Here is a 21388-nt window from a genome sequence, read left to right on the forward strand (position 1 = left end):
TCTCCGCTGACCACCAACAAAAGGGGGCACTAACTGCTGGCTGATGCACTTTGCATGCTATGTTGTGCAATTATGTTGTCCTGACCCGTGCACTGTATACACTGTATTGTACATTATAAACTCAAAGTAGGCCTAGAGGCACTCACAGGTCTTGCAGCGGAGATAAGTCAAAGCATCAGCAGTTTATTGCAAACGCTTCGATGGAGCTCAGCCCATCTTCATCAAGACGTCTTGATAAAGATGGACTAAGCTCCGTTGAAATGTTGGCGGACTTCTCTCCGCTGCAACACCCATGAGTGCCTCTAGACCTGCTTTAGATTTCTATGGATATTTTTGTAGATGAGTAAACAGGAATTTACCTTACAATAAAGTGCAATGGTTACCCCTGGGACAATGTTGTACATTACATATTCCTAACCATCATACTTAATAGGCTACGTTGTACACTACATATTCCTGATCAAAGTGTTTATTGTGTCAACAGTTGCTAGTTAGGTAGTCTACAACCATTTTAATTAAGTCTTTCATTAGATTCGGACAGATTGTTCTCTGTGTGCAAAAAAGCATATGGAATTAATCTTTTTTTTTTTTTTAAATGACCCTATTCACTGAGGTTTAGGTGTGTGTGTGTGTGTGTGAGACTGTTGCTTGTGGCACTAAAATTAGGGGGTATATTTGGGTACAAAACCTGTGACGTGTGCAGCTTATTGGGAGGCTCCAACTCGATTTAGCTGTTACAATTTGAGAAACTTCTACTGTTAGGTGTGGCTTGGCCATACCCACCATTTTTTTGGGGGGGATGGCCCAGGTTTTACCCCAATTCTAGCAATGTTTTGTACAAAACTATAAGTGTTGTCACCCTCTGGCTTATATTATACACCAGGGGTGTCGATGCTCAAAGCAGCACACTAGAATGGGACATACCTTGAAACAGATAACATATACTGTATGTACTTCACCTGTTTTGACTTTCTGATTTTTTTAATTTTATGTAACAATAAATTATTTATTAATAATTATATTTAAAATTGAAGTTGATATGATTGCTGTCATGTGGGACTGAATTAGGTAGCCATTGGAACAAATTGCGTTTGGGAAGTTCCACTTATGGGAAGGTTGCCCTCAGCTCACCAATGTCAGCTCTAAAAAGAATAACCATCATCTTATGTCAAATGACACTTTCAGGAAAATATAGAATTTTTGGAAGCACTATGCCCACTTCATGGTTATACACAGTTTTCTCTGTCATTTAACAGCACAGCTGGCCATTTATAGCATTGCATTTCTCAGTTGTAATATATGTTTCTATTTTTTTTTATTATATGTTTCTATTTGATTATATTATGTATTACACAAGATCAGATTCTTGAGACCTTTTTAGCATAAGTGATAAAGGAGATATTTTATTCTAGCTGGTAAAACTGATAAAAAGTGGAAGTAAATAAAATAGAATAAAATTGAGCATGTTTTTCCCTACATATGCACGGTATGAGACCCCCTGCGTTTCACCCCTATTCTACCATTTCATTCCACTGCATTATTTCCTTTCTGGTAACCATGCCAACCAGCAGAATTTGCTGTAGTGAAAATTACTACTCCATTAGTATAGTAAATGCATGTCCTCCATCATGATTCATGTGGGCTTAAGAAAAAAAATCCGCCTCTTAATCACTTTTAAAGTGTTTCAAGCCTGTAGTACAATGATCATTGTAATGTAAAAGTTATATTTGCAATACAGTTTTGAAAATGTCTTATGTTAATACCACTAACATGTCAGAAAATATGCTCCCCCATTGCATGTATGGACCTTTCCGGTTCCTTCCTGTTCTGTCTTCGAAGGAGGAAGTGAAAAATAAACTTCCAAGACACTTAAAGAAGGATATGAAACTGTGCCAGATTTTTATTGCTGCCGTGTCCCTTTTGAGCAGACTTTTTCCTTCATGTACTGCACCAGTGATGGAAGTGGAAGTGCCAACGAAACATCAAGGATTCTATAGACAGCTGTAGAACACTTACAGAGGTTCTAACCCTTTCCAACTCTAACCAAAGGATGATGATCCATTTTAGGCCTTACCACATATTTCCTCAGATGATCTCAAACATATATGCTTTTATAGGGATGAGTTTCACGTTCAGAGCCATCTTGTGTTCAATGCGGATCAATTTTGCTGTTCAGCTAAACTCTGAATTTATGGTCATAATTTCGTGCCCAAACCCATAATGCAAGGCAAAACATTTGCTCCTGCCCAGATGGGTCCAGGAGAGCTAAAAATAATAAAGAATGGACAAGTCAGCCCCCTCACTATAAAAGGGTGGGCTCCCAGTAGTCATATTGTTAGGGCCACATAAGAGAAAAAAAACTAGAAAAGTGGCTACCATGGGTTTGTCACCGCTTTCAATTATTTTAATTTAAACTCATTGGGAACCTGCATGAGTACAGAGCTCCAGTTCTGTGGAGCCACGGGAGCACTCGCCAATTGGTTTCTCCATCAGGGACTGGATTTTGAGGACATAGACGTGGAAGCTGAGGTCATGGAGGCCCTACTCACCCTCCGCTGTACCAAGTGCAAGTCTTTCTTCTGCTGCAAGTGCAGGAGGCAGCGGGGAAGGAACACCAGGCACCTGGTGTAGGCAGCGAGGAAGCAATATTCTGAACAATGCCAGGAAAGTCTTTCCACAGAGGATTTTGCAGGATCTGTGCCTACTGGGAGTGATTCAGGTTGTATGGACAGGAATGTTGGGGGTTGCACAGGGTTAAGCAATTGCTGGCTCTGTTATCAGAAACTGTCAGTCAGCCTTCCACTGTCTTTGCACCATCTCCTGTGACCCTCTCCTCTTACTGCTTCTCCTTCTGCTTGCTCTTCTCTTCTCTTACTAACTCGCCAGTCCTGCCCTCTGCTCCACACGTGCCTGATGTGGCATCTATTGAGTGTTCTTAGCCTGTTCTGCATTTTGCTCAGCCTTTGTCAGAGATGCAGATGTAGGATCGCAGCCTGTAACCACTTTACAGCCTCTGTCAGTTGCGTCTGCTATTGGAAGATCTCAGCCAGTACTACTGTCTGCTTAGTATCTGGGTAGTACTGTACATCCTATACTATTAGCGCTCACCATTTGTCAGTGCATCTCTCAGGCTGGGCATTGCTTCAGGTTTTTAACTTGTGGAATTTTCCTCGGTTTTCCTGTTAAATAAATTATGAAAATGAAGTGTTGATGTTTTTATTCTTTATTACCTTCACAGAAAGATTCTTTTTTTCTAAAAGATGACAGGGACTCAGAGAAGAAATGCAGTAGACCTGTTGATAGATCTTTTATGAATTGGCTTCAGACTGTTTGCATGTATGCAAGGTTGCTGAGTGAAAAGAAGGCTGGTGTATGTGTGGGTTTAATCCAACATCTAGACAATGTTTTGGGGGTTAATAAACATTTTGATGGAGATTTCTGGATCCTTTATGATGAGGCTTTCGCTTACCATCCGCCCACATATAAAACAGGACACTAAGGACATAGGCCTTTGTCTTAGCTTTATGATTCCTTTTAAGTGGTGGCCTTCTTCCACCACTACTTCCTTGTTGCAGCTTGGGAAAAGTGTCTGCTTTTTCTTCAGTGAATTACTGGTTCCCCAATTCTTGTAAATGTAAACATTCTTTTTGTGGAGGCCTACACCCCATCATTCACTGTTTAAAAAAAAACACTTTACAAATGCTATTGTCTGTACCCTTAACAAGTGACAATAACAGTGGGTGGAGCCTGATGGGGAAGCCAAAGGACTAGATCCCCATCATGTCTGTTCTGCTACTGATTGACAGCAGGCATTGGGCGGATTCTATAGCCAATAGCAAGCCTTCTATTGGCAATGAAATCTGCCCACTGCCTGCTGTCAATAATTTTTTTTTTCCATTTACATTTTTTATTGGATTTGATAAAATTAGACATAGACAAGTAACGTGAATGGCAGAACATCAGAAAAGAACAGAGTGCCAGGTCATAATCAAATCACAGAGACCATACAAAGTTTCTCAGGAAAAAAGAAAACAAAATCAGGGGTAGCAGTACAATAATGTACAACATGGTAAACATCAATAGAGGAAGGTGGGCTTCTACGCTTCTACCTAGTGGCAGAGCAGGCACATTAGCTAGAAATCTGCTAATTTTGGAAAGGTATGGTGCCCATGTCTCAATGGGTCAAATGTATGATAGTACATTTCAACAGCCCAGAAAGGTAAAACCAATCAGCTCGTTACATAGTTACATAGTATTTGGGGTTGAATAAAGACATACGTCCATCAAGTCCAACTCATATAGGTCCACGCATCATCTCATTCTTAGGGATACTGGTATCCCTGGATATTACGGTCCCTCAAGAAATTGTCCAAACGTTTCTTGAACAAATCTACACTCTTGGCTGAAATCACTGCCGATGGCAGTGAGTTCCAGACCTTAACCGCTCTTACTGTAAAGAACCCTCTTAGCCCATTGTGCTGGAATTTTTTCTCCACCAACTTTAGGTGGTGGCCTCTAGTCTTTGTAATGGAGTTAATCTCAAACAGTTTGTTGCCAATGTTGCTGTCACCATTGTGACATCTTGTACATGAAAATCATATCCCCCCTTAATCTCCTTAATCTCCTTAATTCCAGCGTAAACATGTTTAAGGTCAGAAGCCTTGTCTCATAGCTCTGGTCCTCCATTCCCCTAATTAGTTTTGTTGCCCTCCACTGGACTCTCTCCAGTTCAAGGACATCCCTTCTCAGTACCGACGACCAAAACTGGACCGCGTACTCCAGATGTGGCCGAACCAACAATCTATATAGAGGCCCAATTATAGACTTGTCCCTGCAATACATCCCCTTCTTAATACAGGACAAGACCCTGCTAGCTTTGTTTAGCGCAGCTTGGCACTGCAAGCTACCATTCAGTTTGTGGTCTACAATGACCCCCAAATCTTTTTCTATTTCTGACTTCCCTAGCGGCATACCCATGATTGTATAGCCCATTTGTTTATTTTTATGTCCAAAGTACATTACTTTGCATTTATCGACATTAAACCTCATCTGCCATAGTATTGCCCACTCCCCTATTTTATCCAGGTCCTCCTGCAATGTTATATTGTCACGATCCGTTTCTAGTACCCTCCCTATTTTTGTATCGTCTGCAAACACGGAAACATGGCTATTTATTCCCTCCCCGATGTCATTAATGAATAGGTTGAACAGTATCGGACCCAGCACAGATCCTTGAGGCACACCGCTCATTACACTAGCCCAGTCCGAAAAGGTGCCATTTACAGATACTCTCTGGACACGTTCCCGTAGCCAGTTCTCTATCCACGTACACACCACCTCATCTATGCCCATAGCCCTCAGCTTGTGAAGTAAGCGCTTGTGTGGTACCCTATCAAATGCCTTTGAGAAATCCAGGTATACAACATCTACCGGCTTCCCTCCATCCATATCTCTGCTCACCCCCTCATAAAAAGTTAGCAAGTTAGTCAGGCAGGAACGGTCTTTCCTGAACCCATGCTGATTGTCATTAACTATCCCCTTATCCTTAACAAATTTTACCAAATAGTCCTTAATTATACCTTCTAACAGTTTACAAACTACCGATGTTAGACTGACTGGCCTATAGTTCCCTGGTTGGCATCTAGCCCCCTTTTTGAATATTGGAACTACCGTAGCCCTCCGCCAATCACATGGTACCCTACCAGTCACTAAGGATTCCTTAAAAATTAGGAATCATGGTCTTGTTATAACCTGGCTTAGTTCCCTTAGTTGTCCTTTATTTACATTTAAACCCGTACATGACCTAAAGGGCTAGAAAAAGACTCTATTGTTCAATCACCTGCTTTGGTTATATTTTGCCTGGGGAACATTTTTTTAAATAATATTATTATTAATATTATTGCACAATCGTCCGCTTCGTTATGTTCACCTAAGACTATTTTATATTATTGCACATCTGCCCACTTTGGTTACATTCACCTGAGAAAGACTATTCTATATTATTGCATAATTGCCTGCTTTAGTTACATCCACCTGAGAAAAAGTATTTTATAATATGGTAGAATTGGCTGCTTCAGTTACATTCACCTGAGAGACTATTTTATATTATTGTACAATCTATCGCTTTGGTTAAATTCACCTGAGAAAGACTATGTTAAATTATTGTACAATCGCCCACTTTGGTTACATTCACTTGAGAGACTTTTTTTTTATTCATTATTTATAAATGCCAACATAGAAGTACAGAAGGGTAGCAAGAATAGAAATATTTAATGATACACTGTAGCAAGGCCAGTACTAAACAAAGGAAATTACCATGCACTCAATCAGCATAACCTTTGAGTTAGTATCCACTTAAATAGCAAAACCAGACAGAGCATGCATCCCGTACTTCCATGGCATGTAAACTTTTATATTTAGTACTGCTAAAGAAAAACTACCAAGAAGTACAGAATCAAACAAGACAGACCAAGGCAAATGAAAAGACGAACAGAGGAAGGCGAGAGAAGAGATGAGAACAGAAGAAGAAAAGGCCAGCTTCCTCCCCGTGATAGAGAGCTGCCGTCAGGTCTTCCATGGTGCATAACTCTTGGATCTTTTTAAAGCAGAGAGCAAGGGAAGGTGGAGAGGTCTGCTTCCAACAGAGCAGCACACACTCTTCACGGTAATCAAATGAATCAAGAGTGAACGCTTATATCTACATCCCGACAGAGAATTCAAGTGAAGGAGGTACGTCTCAGGACGGTCACACAGGTCAATACCCGTCAGTTCTGTAGACCAATGACACACACCTGTCCAAAATTATCAGAGCACCTGGCCGTCCCAAAATATGGGCTAGGCCGTGTTACATCTCCAGCATATGGGTGAGGCTTGCGGAAAGACCCTTTGGATAGCCAATGGGATCTCTATACCACCTGGAAAGTAGTTTAAAACCTGATTCCTTAACCCTGCAGGCCACAGAAGTCTTGTGGGTGAAGTAGAAAATCTGGTCCCATTGTGGCTGAGAAGGCCAGACCTAGGTCTCGTTCCCATTGTCTGACATAACTCTGGGTCTCAGCGGTGGACGGCTGGTTTAGCAGTGCATAAGAGAGAGAAAGGGTGCGGCGTATAGGCTCTGGGTCCAAACATAGTTCCTCAAAAGGCATAGAATCCACTTGGAGCTCAGCTGATTTAGTTAAGGTTAGCAAGAAATGGAAAAGTTGTAGAGCCCTCCAGAAAAGGAGGGGAGGGTCCACTAAAGTAGAAATCTCCTGTACTGACGCCGACTCATCAGAGCGGATCAAATGGCATGCTCTGACTTTTCTCTGCTACCTAGTGCCCGCCCACATAGCCCATGTGCCAAGGGACATCCCTATAATGAGGCAGCTGAGCTGCCCCACGTGGCATCTCATTGGGGCACACCTGTTGCCCCTTTACCGGCCAGAGCGCCACAGTTTGCTAAGAACTCTTGGCAACATGGGACGCTCTGGCCGGCATCCCGCTGTGCTCAGTAAAGTCACTGGTTGCCAGGAGCTGAGCAAGACGCTGTGGCTGCTGTCCTGCCCAGCTCCTGGCAAACAGTAACGTCAGTGAGCTGGGCGGGATGCTGGACAGAGCTGGAGTCAGAGGTAGCAGCTGCCACTCCCCCGGCCCCCCTGTAACGATCGTCATAAACACCCATACCCTACCCGTCCTCCCCAGTAACAGTCGTCACTAGCAGCCCCATCCAACACCAACCCCCCCCTTTCCCAAGGGAAACTGTAGGGATGCCTTCGCATGTGCCCATCCTTCTGCTCCCATTTTCTTTTAGCAGGTTTCTTGTCAGCCTCTGTGCATGTAGACATGATTGGTCTGTAGTGCCGCTCGTCCCTCTCCCAGTCTGAGTTATACTGGACAAGGAATTTAAAAAAAATACAATCAGGTATTTACACTAGATGCATGTTAAAAGATTATTTGTATTTTTATTAAATACACAAACACTTTCATTTTCTCTATCTTTTTATGTGCCCAGAATGCAACTTCAAGCATCCTCAAGAAGTGGACCATTTAAGCAAGCATACCACTAAAAAGGGCTCTAATAAGACCACCCTGATGTGCTTCACTCACTGCAGCTTATGTATGCTTTAAGGAATGCACCAAATAAGTTTACTTCTTTACTTGCCTTCTAACTACAACTGGTCTAACAAAGCTACAAAACATTAAAATCTAAATGGAATTTTAAAGACAAGACTGCCATCTCATGTTAGATATAGTGCTTTGCAGGCAAATTCAAATTTAAGTTGTAGTAAAAGTGTTCATTATTATTAATAAGGATACTTAATTGGAAATAGATCTCCAGCACAATCCACACTTATGACATACTTTTAAAGTGAAGAATATATGAAGTCACTAAATGCAACTAACATGTTTACTGTCATTTTCTACATAGAAGGTTAATGTGTAATTATATGCCTAACACCTAGCACTGTCGAACCCTACTACTATGTCATATACAGTTTACACAAGGCTCAATGAACTAAGCTATAATGATTGTTAATTGTCAATAAAGATTTTTATTTTCAGCATTGATTGCCAAGGATAAGAGTCTATAACAGAAAATAATGACCATTAGGGCAAATAGTGCATGCAGCGCAGCCTGTAGAGTAAAATGGGAACAGTTGGGATGGGTGTATTTTAATGTGGTATGATTAAATAGAGGTAAACTTTTCAACCTCTACATGTCAGCAGCATACCAACCCTCCCTAAACAGCAGTCTAGCACCTCCCAAAAATATATGGAAAGTATGTGAAAATTGTGTACTTCTATTAAACTTCAGGTAATATGAAAATTCAATTTCTGATTACCACGCAATGCCCCAGCACTTGTTGCATTGTAGTTTTATTGCAGATAAGATAAATCTCTGATCGCTAAACCATAAGATAGCTTTAAATTAGGGTTGCACAGATACCAAGTACAGTACTCAGTACAAGTACGAGTACATGTACCGATACTTTTGAGCTTCAACACTAGACTAGAGAAAAATTCAAAAGTTAGGAGGCAGCTGTCATTTGTAAGGAGCACACGGAGCTCCCGGGATTTGTACATCTCTGTTTTCTTGTACGATTTTGTTTTTATAAATATAAATAAAGGGATGCACAGATACCAGTTTTGCGAGTACTGGTACTTGCCGAGTACTTACAAGTACGAGTACTGATACATTTTTGTTTATTGTCATGTGACAGTTTTTCAAAACAATACAGACTAATGATTTCAGAACAGTGGTGGAGCACCAGAGCTAGGTCACCGCCGCAACCGTGGTAGTTCTCATGAAAATGCCAAGTATCGGCACTGGTACTCGAAAAGTATCTGTGCATCCCTACTTTAAATCATCTAATGCATGTTCTTGTGATAGGAGAGAGCAACTAAAGTGTGGGGCAATCAGGGGCAGACTGGACCAGAGGGGCAAATGCAAAACATTGAGCCAACTGCTGACACCATAGAGTGTAAAGTCTCCCCCATGTAGAACTCTTGTCGTGCCCTCTCTACAATTTGTGTTGCTACTCCTATTCCCTTCTTAAATCTCTGCCTCCTCTCTCTTCCTCCTTTACATTCTGGTTTCAATTCTTCCTCTACCCCCTGCTACGCAGTCTAGACTCTTCCTATCAGGGATACCGGCACAGGTGACCCCACACCTGCGCAGGTACCCACACAGGCAGACCAAACACGCGTGACCACACAGGGCAAGGCAGAATGTATGATATACCGTTTTAATTTGCCAACCAGAATAATACAACAGAAACAAGTATTAGCAACTAGCTACATCTAAACAACACCACATGCAAGAAGAAACAGGCAAGCACACCCAGGGAGCAAAGCAAAACACCAGGGGAACTAAGGGACCAAAGGTCAGGGTACAAGGAGCTAACAGGACTCAGGAACATAAACAGGTCACGGTTCTGGACAACAAGCAGGGAACATACACAGGATACAGGACTCGGCAACAGCAGCAGGTTACAGGACAGGGGACTCAGGCTTAACAGGAAACAATACTAAGCCACAGACCTTACTGCAGGGAGGGCTTAAGTAACCTCCCAAGGAGCACCAGGTGGTGGATGATTGGTGGCAGCTGGGAGACACCTGCAGGCGAGCACTGGAGTTGCAGTTTCCAGCACCACCCAGTGGAGGTCTGGTACCTAGCAGTTCCTGGTTGCCTGGAGACCCCCGCAGGTGAGTACGCAAACTGCAGGGCTTAGCTCCAGCGCCACCAGGAGGCGCTCTGGATCCTAACACTTCCCTCTTTCTCTACTTTCCAAGATGTCATTGCACTGCTTCCTCTCCTTCATTCTCCTGCCTCCTGCTGCCATTGCTTTTTCCACTTTTCACTATGGTTTTATTTTTACAATATGTTCTTGTTGTGTTCTTTACCCCCCTCCACAATTCTTCCCTACTGCCTCTTACTCCACTATCTAGCCTTGTTGTCTTCTCTTTCTTCCTCCTTCACTATCTGGTCTCTCTGAAAAAAGTAAATTAAAATTGTCATAAGGTAGAGTAAGACGATCAGAAATAAAGAGGTTGCCATAAAGTACTTGGTGTATATGCCAGTGACTTTGGGGACATACTTTGAGGGGAATGTATCAAATAAATTGTGACAGTTTTAGCCTCTTAGATCATTTTTTTAATGTGCAAATCTGTTTTTTAACATGTGCCCCTGTTTTCACCTGAGCTTGCACTACTTTTTCAACTGCACGTTTTTTCGCACGTTTTTTTATCTGCACTTGTCCTGCGGCTGCTTGAAACTGGGGCATTACCTAACAAAACAATCACAACTTAAGAAGTCCCTGTGACCACTTCTTCAAGAAGTGACAGTTAAGCTTTTTGCCTGGAGTTACAAGTCTTCTTTCCTGGAGTCTATTAAACCTCATTCATGAACATTACACTAGCATCATAAATCTGGTGCAAAGTGCATCAAATACATTCCGTGCAAGTTCAAACACTTGAAATTGCTATGATAAATCCCCCCTTTGTCTTTTTATTGCAGAAGGAAAAGTGTGCCTTTTTGAGCACAAAATCACAAAGTCCCATTGAAACGGAATGTTAACCCCCACCCCTCTCCCCCACTGATTCTGTGCCCAAAGACTCACACCTTTGCTACAATAGTAATGTTAGCAAAAAAAAACAAACTACTTCATAGGAAGATATAGCCACACAAAAGAAAATCAGGTGCTGGAGCGTATGGGCACAACAATATCAGTCAACAATAGGAATAAAGCAGCAAAAACAGCTATGCCCTGAGTTTATTAATCGCTTTGTCCAGCTACTGTTAAGTAGGCTCAATTAGTCTAAGTAAGAAGGTTTATTGTAAGTTAGGAATCAGTTAGCCCAGTGGAGTGAGCTGGGAGAATTTATGGTGATATCCGACATGTGTGGCCAAATCTTCGTTTACGTACACATGCATGCCCTATGCCCGCGTGTTTATTCTCATGCGGATGGCGGGGGCAGCAAGGTTGGTTTTCATTTCTTTAACAATTTATTTTATTTTTTTACCACTTTTTTTTTCCACATAATTTTATTGTTATTACAAAGGGGCTCTTCAGAAGTCCACGTCTGCCTGGAGATGGGCTTCAATTATATTAATACTCAATAAAATAACAAAAAGAAGAGCTGATTTGAACAGTGTAAAAAAACTAGGAATTATCTTTTTTTTACCTAACTGGTGTTTATAAGCCAAAGTGTAGGAATTATGCTACTAAAACCTCTTCCAATTCACTTCCAATTAACAGTAAGACATCTGAGTGCTCAGAGCTGCCCAGAATTGGTTGGCATGACACCGTGCTGGCCTTGAAAACTTACATTTCTCTGTCAGATACAGTTAATATGAAACACTTTCAATATGTTTTACAATCTTAATAAAATGCAGTAAAACATTTTAATCTTTTAATTATAAGTTTAAGTTTAAGAACAATTATGTACATGATTCCAAAAGTGTATTGTTTTATATTTGTAGAATGCACCTGAAAAGGACGGGAAGCACACATCATTTGAAATGTATTTTATTTCAAATACTGAAATAATGGGAACGACTCATAGTGGAAGATCTCCAAGTAACAAGTACATCATGTCTACATTAGATTGCATTGACTTAAACATAGTATGGCTTTGTTCTCCGAGCCCATACAAAAAAAAGTATTCTAAAAAAATTTTTTCTTAGCTAAAACAAAAGCAAATTAAAAGATTATTCCATAACAAAGTGCAAGTAGTAAGTCTGAAATAGCATATTTATACTTGTCCTAGCTGGACAGCCATTGTGTAATATATGCCTGAAAGGGATATACTGAGAGAAATACTGTATGTATTCCACCATTGCTGACCTCTCCTAAAAAGTGACTGTTGCCCACCTAATGTTCTCTACATAGATGTCAATATTTTCAGCCACTTTCACAAAAACAATATGCAGATCTGATGTTCTGACTTCACTATGGCTACATACTTGTTATAGACCTGAAACAGAGATATACTTTTCCATAGAAGGGCAGAAATGGTAGCTTCCTTTTAGCTTGGCAATATGTTTAGGATTTAACCATCCAGATTCTGAGACCTCCTTACCAAAGAATCTTTATTCACTTCAAATAGGTTTTTACACTGCTAATATTATAATAAATAAAGTAAGGTTTATATCCCAAGCTTTTACGTACCTGTACCTCTACATCTCAGTTTTCCAATACTGTGATAAGCCATTTCCAAGGGGAAGTTATTGGTGTCTCCAAAATACACAGCCTTAATTGGCAGAGCTGTCTTATCACGTAGGAAGCCATCGTCTGTTCTCCAGATGTTATCATTGCTGTCACAGTTGCAGACCTTATCAGGAAATGCACAAGTACCTGGAGAACAAATTCAAATTAGTGTTCAGGTAAGCAGTAGTATCCATCCATTGGCTTTAGAGCTACATGTAACCCCCATCTAAACCTGATACTACTTTCAGCAGCCTTTTTGTAGGTTTGTCTATCCAATTAATTGTAATTGTTGCATTATAAATTAATCATGACCCTTAAGTCATGCAAATTACCTAACTTTTATAATTTGTCTGTGAAGGTTCTCATTCATCCAGGTCATGGTATATCTGTAAAAAATAAGTCAAGGCAACTGGACTTTCTGTATTTTTCTTGAAGACATTTCACTGGACATCCAGCCAGCTTTCTCAATTCAGAATGACTACAAAAATTATCTGGGAATAAATATGGTGAATTAACACCTCTCTCTGGGAAGGTTAATACCACTTCATAGAATCCAATTATGCAAACTGATCGGATGTCCAGTGAAACGTCTTCAAGAATAAAAAAAACAGCAAGTCCAGTTGCCTTGACTTATTTTTTACAGATATTTTATCATTTAATTCAGTTTATCATTGTTATAAGGATCCTTGTAGTATTATTTTTAATCAAAGGCACTCATATAGACAAACCTTGAATTGCTGCAGTTTGCATACTTTTCTTTTTCAAAGACCACCAAATGCATGACTCACCAATTGCACCTGTCTATAACTGGAAAATGTTGCTATTATTTATAATAAAGGGTAGATATGTGTATTCGTTAGCGTACGTATACATTTTCGTCCGATTTTTTGGCTGTTTGGTATTTGTTTGATATGCCATATCCGAAAATACTGAATCCGAATAACGAAAAAACTGAAAAGCAAATGCATTACCTTTTCCTTTCAGTTTGTCATCAGCAGAGGAGCGGATCTGAAGGAGAAAGTTCTCTTTCAGGTCTGCTCCTCTGCTGATTGACAGCAGGCAGTGGAGGGGTGCAATAGCCAGCCTGCTATTGGCTATTTAAAATTGCAATAGCTAATAGCAGGCTGGCTATAACACCTTGTTGTAAACTCCCAGTAATACTAGAGCACCTGTGATCACTAAAAGCAGAAACCTGTGTCACCAAAATCAGAAATAAATATGTGCCGCACTATTATCAATTGCCAAATGTGTGTGTCACCTAATTCATTTAATGGTTTCCACCACCATTCCCAATTGTAATCAATGTGTCATGCAAAACAATGTTAAAAAGAAAAACTCTCATTCATATGCGATTCAGCGTAAATATATCCACAGTATACATGATAGGTGCAACAATAATTCATGACTTCAACAATCAACGATAATTTTCGTCCGTGTAATGTAATGTATCACAATTCACATATTACTGATTCATATTAATCTATAATCTACACTGTGTACATTCATCAAACTATACATATTATACAGGATATTACACAAAATTCATCAACATATAAATGGTCAATTCATAAGGCCGGGTTCAAGCGTGGTTATTTGCATGTTTATGCTCGTTATTCACATTTTAATGTGCGTTTGTACGCTCGTACATGAAGAAGGGTGTTTTGACTGGCAGCTTCAGAAACATTACATTACAAATTGCACTTACAAACATGCAAAACTGCGCATGAATATGTACAACATAGTTCTGCTGCACGTTTGTGTGATTCTTTTGAAGTCTATTGGGCAAAAAACGCACTGTTTACTACCTGAAGACGCTCATGTACCTTTTCAGGCGTTTGGCATTTTCCTGCTAGCGTTTGTCTGTTCAGGTGTGAACAGGGACCATAAAAAAATCATGGGATTTCTTGTGTTGAGCATTTAAAAGTGCTTTTCTAACTGCTCAAAAACTCCTAGGTTCGAACCAGGCCTAAAGTGCCAGAAATTGCAAAGTGACTAGTGCAGAACCAGATACAAAGTGACCAGTGCCAGGAAAATAAAAACAAAAGTATCCAGTGCAATTAAATACAAAGAGGGGAATTTATCAAAACTGGAGCAGACAAAAACTGGAGCAGACAAAAACTGGAGCAGCTGTGCATGGCAACCAATCAGCTTCTGTGTTTTATTTTCAAATCTTAACTGAACAAACTGAAGAGAGAAGCTGATTGGTTGAAACTGCTCTGAAATCCGTCTGCTCCAGTTTTGATAAATTCCCCCCAAAGTGTTCAGTACCTCTGAATATATCCTAAAGTCTCAAAAGTGCAGAGAGGTCCAAATACGGCTAGTCTTTTCACCCACAGCCAGGGCTGCATTAAACATTTCAATTTGCGGTATATACCGGCACTGCTGAACTGCCTGTGATTTGCTGCTGATACAGAACAAAATACAAAGTGACCAATGCAGGTATAGTTTGAAGAATTTACACAGTGTTGATTATAGATCAATATGAATAAGATGTTAAAAAGATGTAGGGATCAGCACTAAACGGAGACACCACCCCTAAATACAGTCATAAATACAAAAAAGAAGAATCCTGGGCGCCGCTCCATTGGCTGACGGCCCCGGGGGGTGTGGTCTAGCCTTGGTTGGGTCACTCCCATCTTTCGGAGGCGCTCATAAGGGCGCAATTGCGGACCTAGTGCCTGCCCCAGCCGCAGACGTCACACGCTGACTGATCGAGACGGCGCGTGGGTCTGCGGTGGGAAACATCTAGAGTAAGGGAGACTCGGGACATTGGAGAATGGTAGAGGTTGGTCCTGGACACTTGAGGAGCTTGAACAATTCACAAGGTACCCCAATCACGTAATGGGATATATTCAGTGTTTCTTATCTATTACTATATCTGGTCACTTTCTCTTAGGATGATTTTCTGAATGGATTAACTATATAATTTAAACATTGATACTAATGAGGACAATCCTTGATAATCTTTAATAATGTTTATATACAATTCAATTATACTTTAATGAAGGGATGGAAGTGACATAGATGGTATTTGGATGAGATACATTGACTGGTGTGGATGCTGTTATGGATATAAAAGTACCTATTGTGAAGGCCAATTGTATCCAACCTTAGTTTGGATACATTTACTCACTGATTCAGTAAGGCTCAGAGAAGCTGTTTCATTGTATCTTATATTTAGGTGGTTTTGCAATGCTAGATGCAATACATTGTATTCACATGAAGTTATACATAGGAGAGCATTGGTTTATAATTTAATCTTGTAGGTCGCATAAGGACAGATAGAGATGCCTCCTCTTCCATACATCCCCTGACTTATCCCTGCTTCTCTTCTCCTGGCGGAGTGGAGGGACTCCCCTAGATGTGAATCTGCTCGTCCCCAGAAATGTTATACATGGTATTTATGTATTTATCTCATTCATTGATCTATGTCAGTTAAAGTTATGTATGGCTAATTGCTATTTTCAACTATTTGAGTGCTCACCATAATATTCATATGGATTCTACAGGCCGCCTCTATAAACTTCTTGAAAAAGCTAGGGCGAAACACGTCGAAGAATGAAAAAGTACAGATTTGTGATTGGAACATTTAACAATATGAAAATATATAACAATAATATGTTGACTGATCTTAAAAATTATATATTGACTGATCTAATTTATTATGAATTTACAATGAAATCAAGAGTGTTAATTATTGCTATTTTGCACAATATCAATCTGTACGGATGCTGTTTATATGTCTAATGGTCCTGTTTTTAGATGTGTGGTATGTCTTTTATATGCAACTTTTTGTCAATCATGAAATTATGTTATTAAATATGAATTTTACCATACAAGAATGAGTCATGTGACATTATGTCTAACTGCATTGTTTACGAGTCACCTACAAAGCCCCGTTTATTTATTTTTTGTATTTATAGATCAATAGGATTCAATAATATTTGTTGATGTCATTAATTATTGTTGCACCTTATAGTGTTTACTGTAGATATTTGCACTGAATTTCGTATGAATTAGAGTTTTACCTATTGGTATTGTTTTACATGACACATTGATGAAGACTGGAAATAGTGGTGAAAACCACCAAATGAATTAGGTGACACACACATTTGGCAATTGATATTTGTTAGCTTGGCACAATATTTATTAGTGATTTTGGTGATACATGTTTCTATATATAGTGATTAAAGTTGCTCTAGTATTGGCAGGACTTAATTCTATTACAACAAGTTGCAATAGCCAGCCTGCTATTGGCTATTGCAACTTGCAATAGCCAATTACAGGCTGGCTATTGCACCCACTCTCTGCCTGCTGAGTTCTCTTTCAGGTCCGCTTCCCTGCTGATTGATCCACAGTGGCTGGGAGCAATAGCCAGCCTGCTATTAGCTATTTTAAATTGCAATAGCCAATCACCAGAGGAGTGGACCTGAAGGAAAAGTTTGCCTTCAGACACCTTTATTGTGGCACACTCCTACTTTTATTTTTTATTGTGTTTCCCATACCTTATAAAGCCTGGAGACCACCAAGAAAAGTATGGTGTATTTTAATTCAGCACATATTACAGCATTCATATTTTATTTATTTTTTAATGACTTTGAGGTTTTTTGATTTTCCATATATATATTAAATACAGGGACAGATCGTTTAATGGTTCTACGCCTTAAGCTGATTTTATTTACATATTTATTTTAAAAAAAAATATGTTATAGAGTATATATTACCTTTACATGGTTACTAACCATAAATCACGTTATTTTATACAAGTATTACAAGGGATTCCTGAGAAAACCAGAAATCTCCATTTTTTTTTCTTGGCCTTTCTAAATAGTAACATGGATGGGGTCTTTAATACCACAGCTCCTAGACCCCATCCATGTTCAATCAAAAAATGAATGAGAATTATTGTTCATCAATAATGCTGTACAGCATCAGGTTTGTGCCAAGCTATGATATGATTGGAGGCCACCATCTATGTTCTAGGATTCCTTTTTGACTCTCCAAACATCATCTGTCTGCGATCTCAATTTATTTCTCATAAAATAGTTTTTTTCTTTTGGAGTTTGCTGATTTTCTGTTATAAATTACCAACAGATACGTTTTAATATGATTACATTGTCATTTATAATAAATTGGAAGTTATATTGGGTTTAAAGTCATTATAAAGTCAAAAGGATTTTAAGCTATTTCAAATGCTGATGAAATCGCTTACAATGGATACTGCTTCTTAATTGTTTAAATTTTAGTTTCCTGCAGAATCAGTTGGTCCCCTGAGCACTGATGCTGACTTCCTGTTTTGGAGTGACTCCTTTCTGAAGAAGAGTGCTACGCAGTCACCCTTGTGTGTACTAGTAAGTAGGGATAGTCTCGATGTTCAAGTCCAACAACAGTTCAACTCGAACATCGGTAGTTTGCGTGTTCGGCGAACACACAAACTATCATGGTGTTCGGCGGGCTATTCGTCTGCCGAGCGCCCCACATGGCATTGCGCACCGCACAGTGCCTTGTGAAGCCTTAATTAGGTAAAGCCTTTACCCAATCACAGCACAGTAATGATGACTTTGCCCAATCATGGCTAACGCAGCTAAGCCCTGTCAGGTGCCGAACAAATGTAAACAGTTGGGCGGAGCTAGCGGTGATGTCACCACTCCACCCAATTGTTTATATTTTGCTGGCATGTATCAGAATGCCATTCTGCGGCGGGAGTTCACAAGCGGAAAGGGTCGGCAGGCGTCGGGTTTTTAAAAATTATTTCTATTTATTTTTTTAATTTCGTCAAGTTGCCATCATTGTCGTGGACTACGCTGTACGTCATGATTGACCCTAGGATAACGTCGGTGGATCCATTTTTTTTAAAATAAAAGGCTTGTTAAAATCATCAATCAAATCTTTTGTTTTTGTTTTTTTTTATTAAAGGATTTTTTTCAAAAGTCTGGTTTATATTTAAAAAATTTGATCTAACTCTTTAGTGAGTGGGTAGGGGTATAAGTGCCCCTTACTCTTTCACATGGGGGGCACGCATCTGGGTAGTACAAGGGGTACCCCGATGTGAATAAGCCCCCCCCGCCCCCCACAACCAACACCCCAGGGCTTGTGGGTAAGAGGCCCTTGTCTCCACTGGCACGGGGACACGGTGCTTTTCCAGGGACGACCTGGTGACGTGGGAGCATGGAGCCAGCTTCGCAGCCAGTCAGGAAGCCGGGGGCGCCACATCATTACACTCCACCCGGCTTCCTGATTGGCCAGCGAGCCGGCTCCATGCTTTATCGTCACCTGGTGATGAGGAAGCATGGAAACTGCTTCCCCTGCTGGAAGCCGGATGGCGAGTCATTACACTCCGCCTGGCTTCCCGGCTAATCAGGAAACCAGGTGGCACGTCATTACACGCCACCTGACTTCTTTAATGGGACTTCCGGTATCGGTATTCGGTATCGACAAGTACCGGGAAAAAAATATTGGTACTTGCACTCATACTCGATACCGAAAAAACCAGTAACGGTGCATCCCTAATTTTATGTTTATGTACTGTTTAAGTTGAACTCTTTCAAATTAGTGCTGTTGGTTTCAATTAACATTCCTTTCCACTTTTGCAGTCAAATTCGGATAACACCTATTTTTTATACTGCACGTTACATTGTGCTAGCTCAGGACTGAAACATCCTGCTTAGTTTTCACTGTCTGGGGAGTTGGGGGGAGTTTTGTTTCAAATAATTAACTCTGCCCCCGTACTGTGCCGGCAGATTTTATTATTACTTGCAAACTAGATAAGTAGGACTGTGGGGGACATTGGGGGAATTCATAAAAACTGGAGCAGACAGAAACTGGAGCAACCAATCAGCTTCTCTGTTTAATTTTCAAAATGTAACTAAACAAACAGAAAAAAGAAGCTGATTGGTTGCTATGGGCAACTGCTTAGATTTGGTCTGATTCAGTATTTATGAATTTCTCCCATTGTATGTTAATGAGGAGACACTTAGTTGCTGTTACTGAAATTGAGAGAGGAGCATGCAAAGGCTGGCTAAATAGAGATATCTAAAGGTGGCCATACACTGTACAACCATCGCAAGACCTTAGTCTTGCGATGGTTGTAAAGTGATTAAAAAAACGTACGATCTGCCCATCTTGGACAGGCAGATCGTACTCTCGATCATCGCAAGGCCGCCCCCCCGAGGGGCGGGCTTCCGATGAGCGCAATGCTGAACGGGCAGTGTGCGCGTGCGCACACTGGCCCGTTTGGCATTTGTCTCCCGAGCACCGTTCAAACCACCCGAAAATCGTACGATTTTCGGCTGGTTTTCTAGCGTGCTCCTTAGACAAAAGACGTGCGACCGTACAGTAGAAACGGTCGCACCTCTTCATTCACACTGCTCGATTCTCGTACGATCGTGGGATTTCCAGCGATTCTCGCACGAGAATCGAGCAGTGTATGGGCACCTTAAAAGGGACGAAATATATTTCTTTAAATGATTGTTAGATATGCCGTGTGAATAGGAACACATAAACTTATAGGGGTCTATTCACGAAGCTGCCAAAGGATCTGGCCGTAGCTTCGGCCGATCCTTCGGCTAGAGTTCGGCCCCAGGACCCCTTCGGTTCAGTAAGCCGACCCGAATCCACACAAAGCAAGCCGATGTATGGCTGATTTCAGCCAATGTACGGCTGAAATTAGCCGTACCAGCCTGAAGTGAATAGCCGAACAGTGTTCGGCTCACTTCACTTCAGATCGGTCATTCACTCGGCTGCCCTTGGCAGCTTCGTGAATAGACCCCATAGTGGGGGTTTCTCAATTTTGCCTGCGAAAGTGGAAATACACTTTAATATAATCCATCCCCCAGAAAGCTTGCTGTGGATGCCCATGGAAACAAGTACCGTACCTATAAAACAGCTATAAATTTTCGTGAATAATTTTGTAAATAATTTAATTTTCTTTACATTTATTGAACCTTATGCACCATGCAAATGCATTCCTAGTCAATTATTGCACATTTGTACCAGTTTTTCCACATGCACAACCACCGACTGCAGAATCAGCACTACCCCAGTAAATCATCTTCTTTCCATCCCAGGAATCCCACCAGCCCCATCCAGACTGAATGAAGCGCACATGGCGACAGTCGAGCTGGAATATAAAGAAAAAATATATATATATATATATATTAATAGACATTGACAATTGAAGCAAAGCAAATAAGGCAGTTAGTTTTACAATAATGTATTCCTTAAAGGAAAACTAACTTTTTTGGTTGCCAAATGTATTTCAATATTTTGATGTTTGCAGTTTGATACTATAATCATCACAATGTCACTTTTGTTAATACTTATATAAAATCCTCATTTTAGATTTATTTAGATCGATTTAGATTTATGGTGCTTCCATAACATGTGATTGCAGAGAATTCTAGCCTTTCTAAAAGACAGCCCAGCAGTACCTGTTTTCTTGTATAGCAAGGGGAAAATATCTCCAGCAGGACACAAACAAAAAAAATCTGATGGGTTATATTCCTTACTACTCTTATCAAGATTAAACAAAAAGTTTTGATCTTACATATGCTTTAAAGAAAAACTCTGGGTAAAAAATGAATAGAAAAAAGTTATACTCACCTGATCCTCCAAACTGCCCAGCTATTAGCCTCATTCCCCCTGTGCTGTAGCGTTCTAAGGTCCCTGAGTCATCATGTTCTATACACAGTGTATTAGAC

At 40.4% G+C, this 21388-nt stretch overlaps 1 protein-coding gene across 1 annotated transcript in view; it reads right to left on the reverse strand.

Annotated features, from left to right (window-relative positions):
* Positions 1-12632: 12632 nt before the first annotated feature.
* Positions 12633-21388, reverse strand: part of LOC108788893 — a 50187-nt gene continuing 41431 nt past the window's right edge. Inside the window, exons 9-10 of the mRNA XM_018558795.1 lie at positions 20682-20808; positions 12633-12836 (exon numbers count right to left, since the gene is read on the reverse strand). Coding sequence (XP_018414297.1) covers positions 12643-12836; positions 20682-20808 — 321 coding nt within the window. The 3' untranslated portion in view covers positions 12633-12642. The remainder of the gene's footprint in view (positions 12837-20681; positions 20809-21388) is intronic.

Source organism: Nanorana parkeri, unplaced genomic scaffold, assembly GCF_000935625.1.
Source record: "Nanorana parkeri isolate BGI_ZX_2015 unplaced genomic scaffold, ASM93562v1 scaffold359, whole genome shotgun sequence".
In the NCBI taxonomy this organism is placed as follows: domain Eukaryota; kingdom Metazoa; phylum Chordata; class Amphibia; order Anura; family Dicroglossidae; genus Nanorana; species Nanorana parkeri.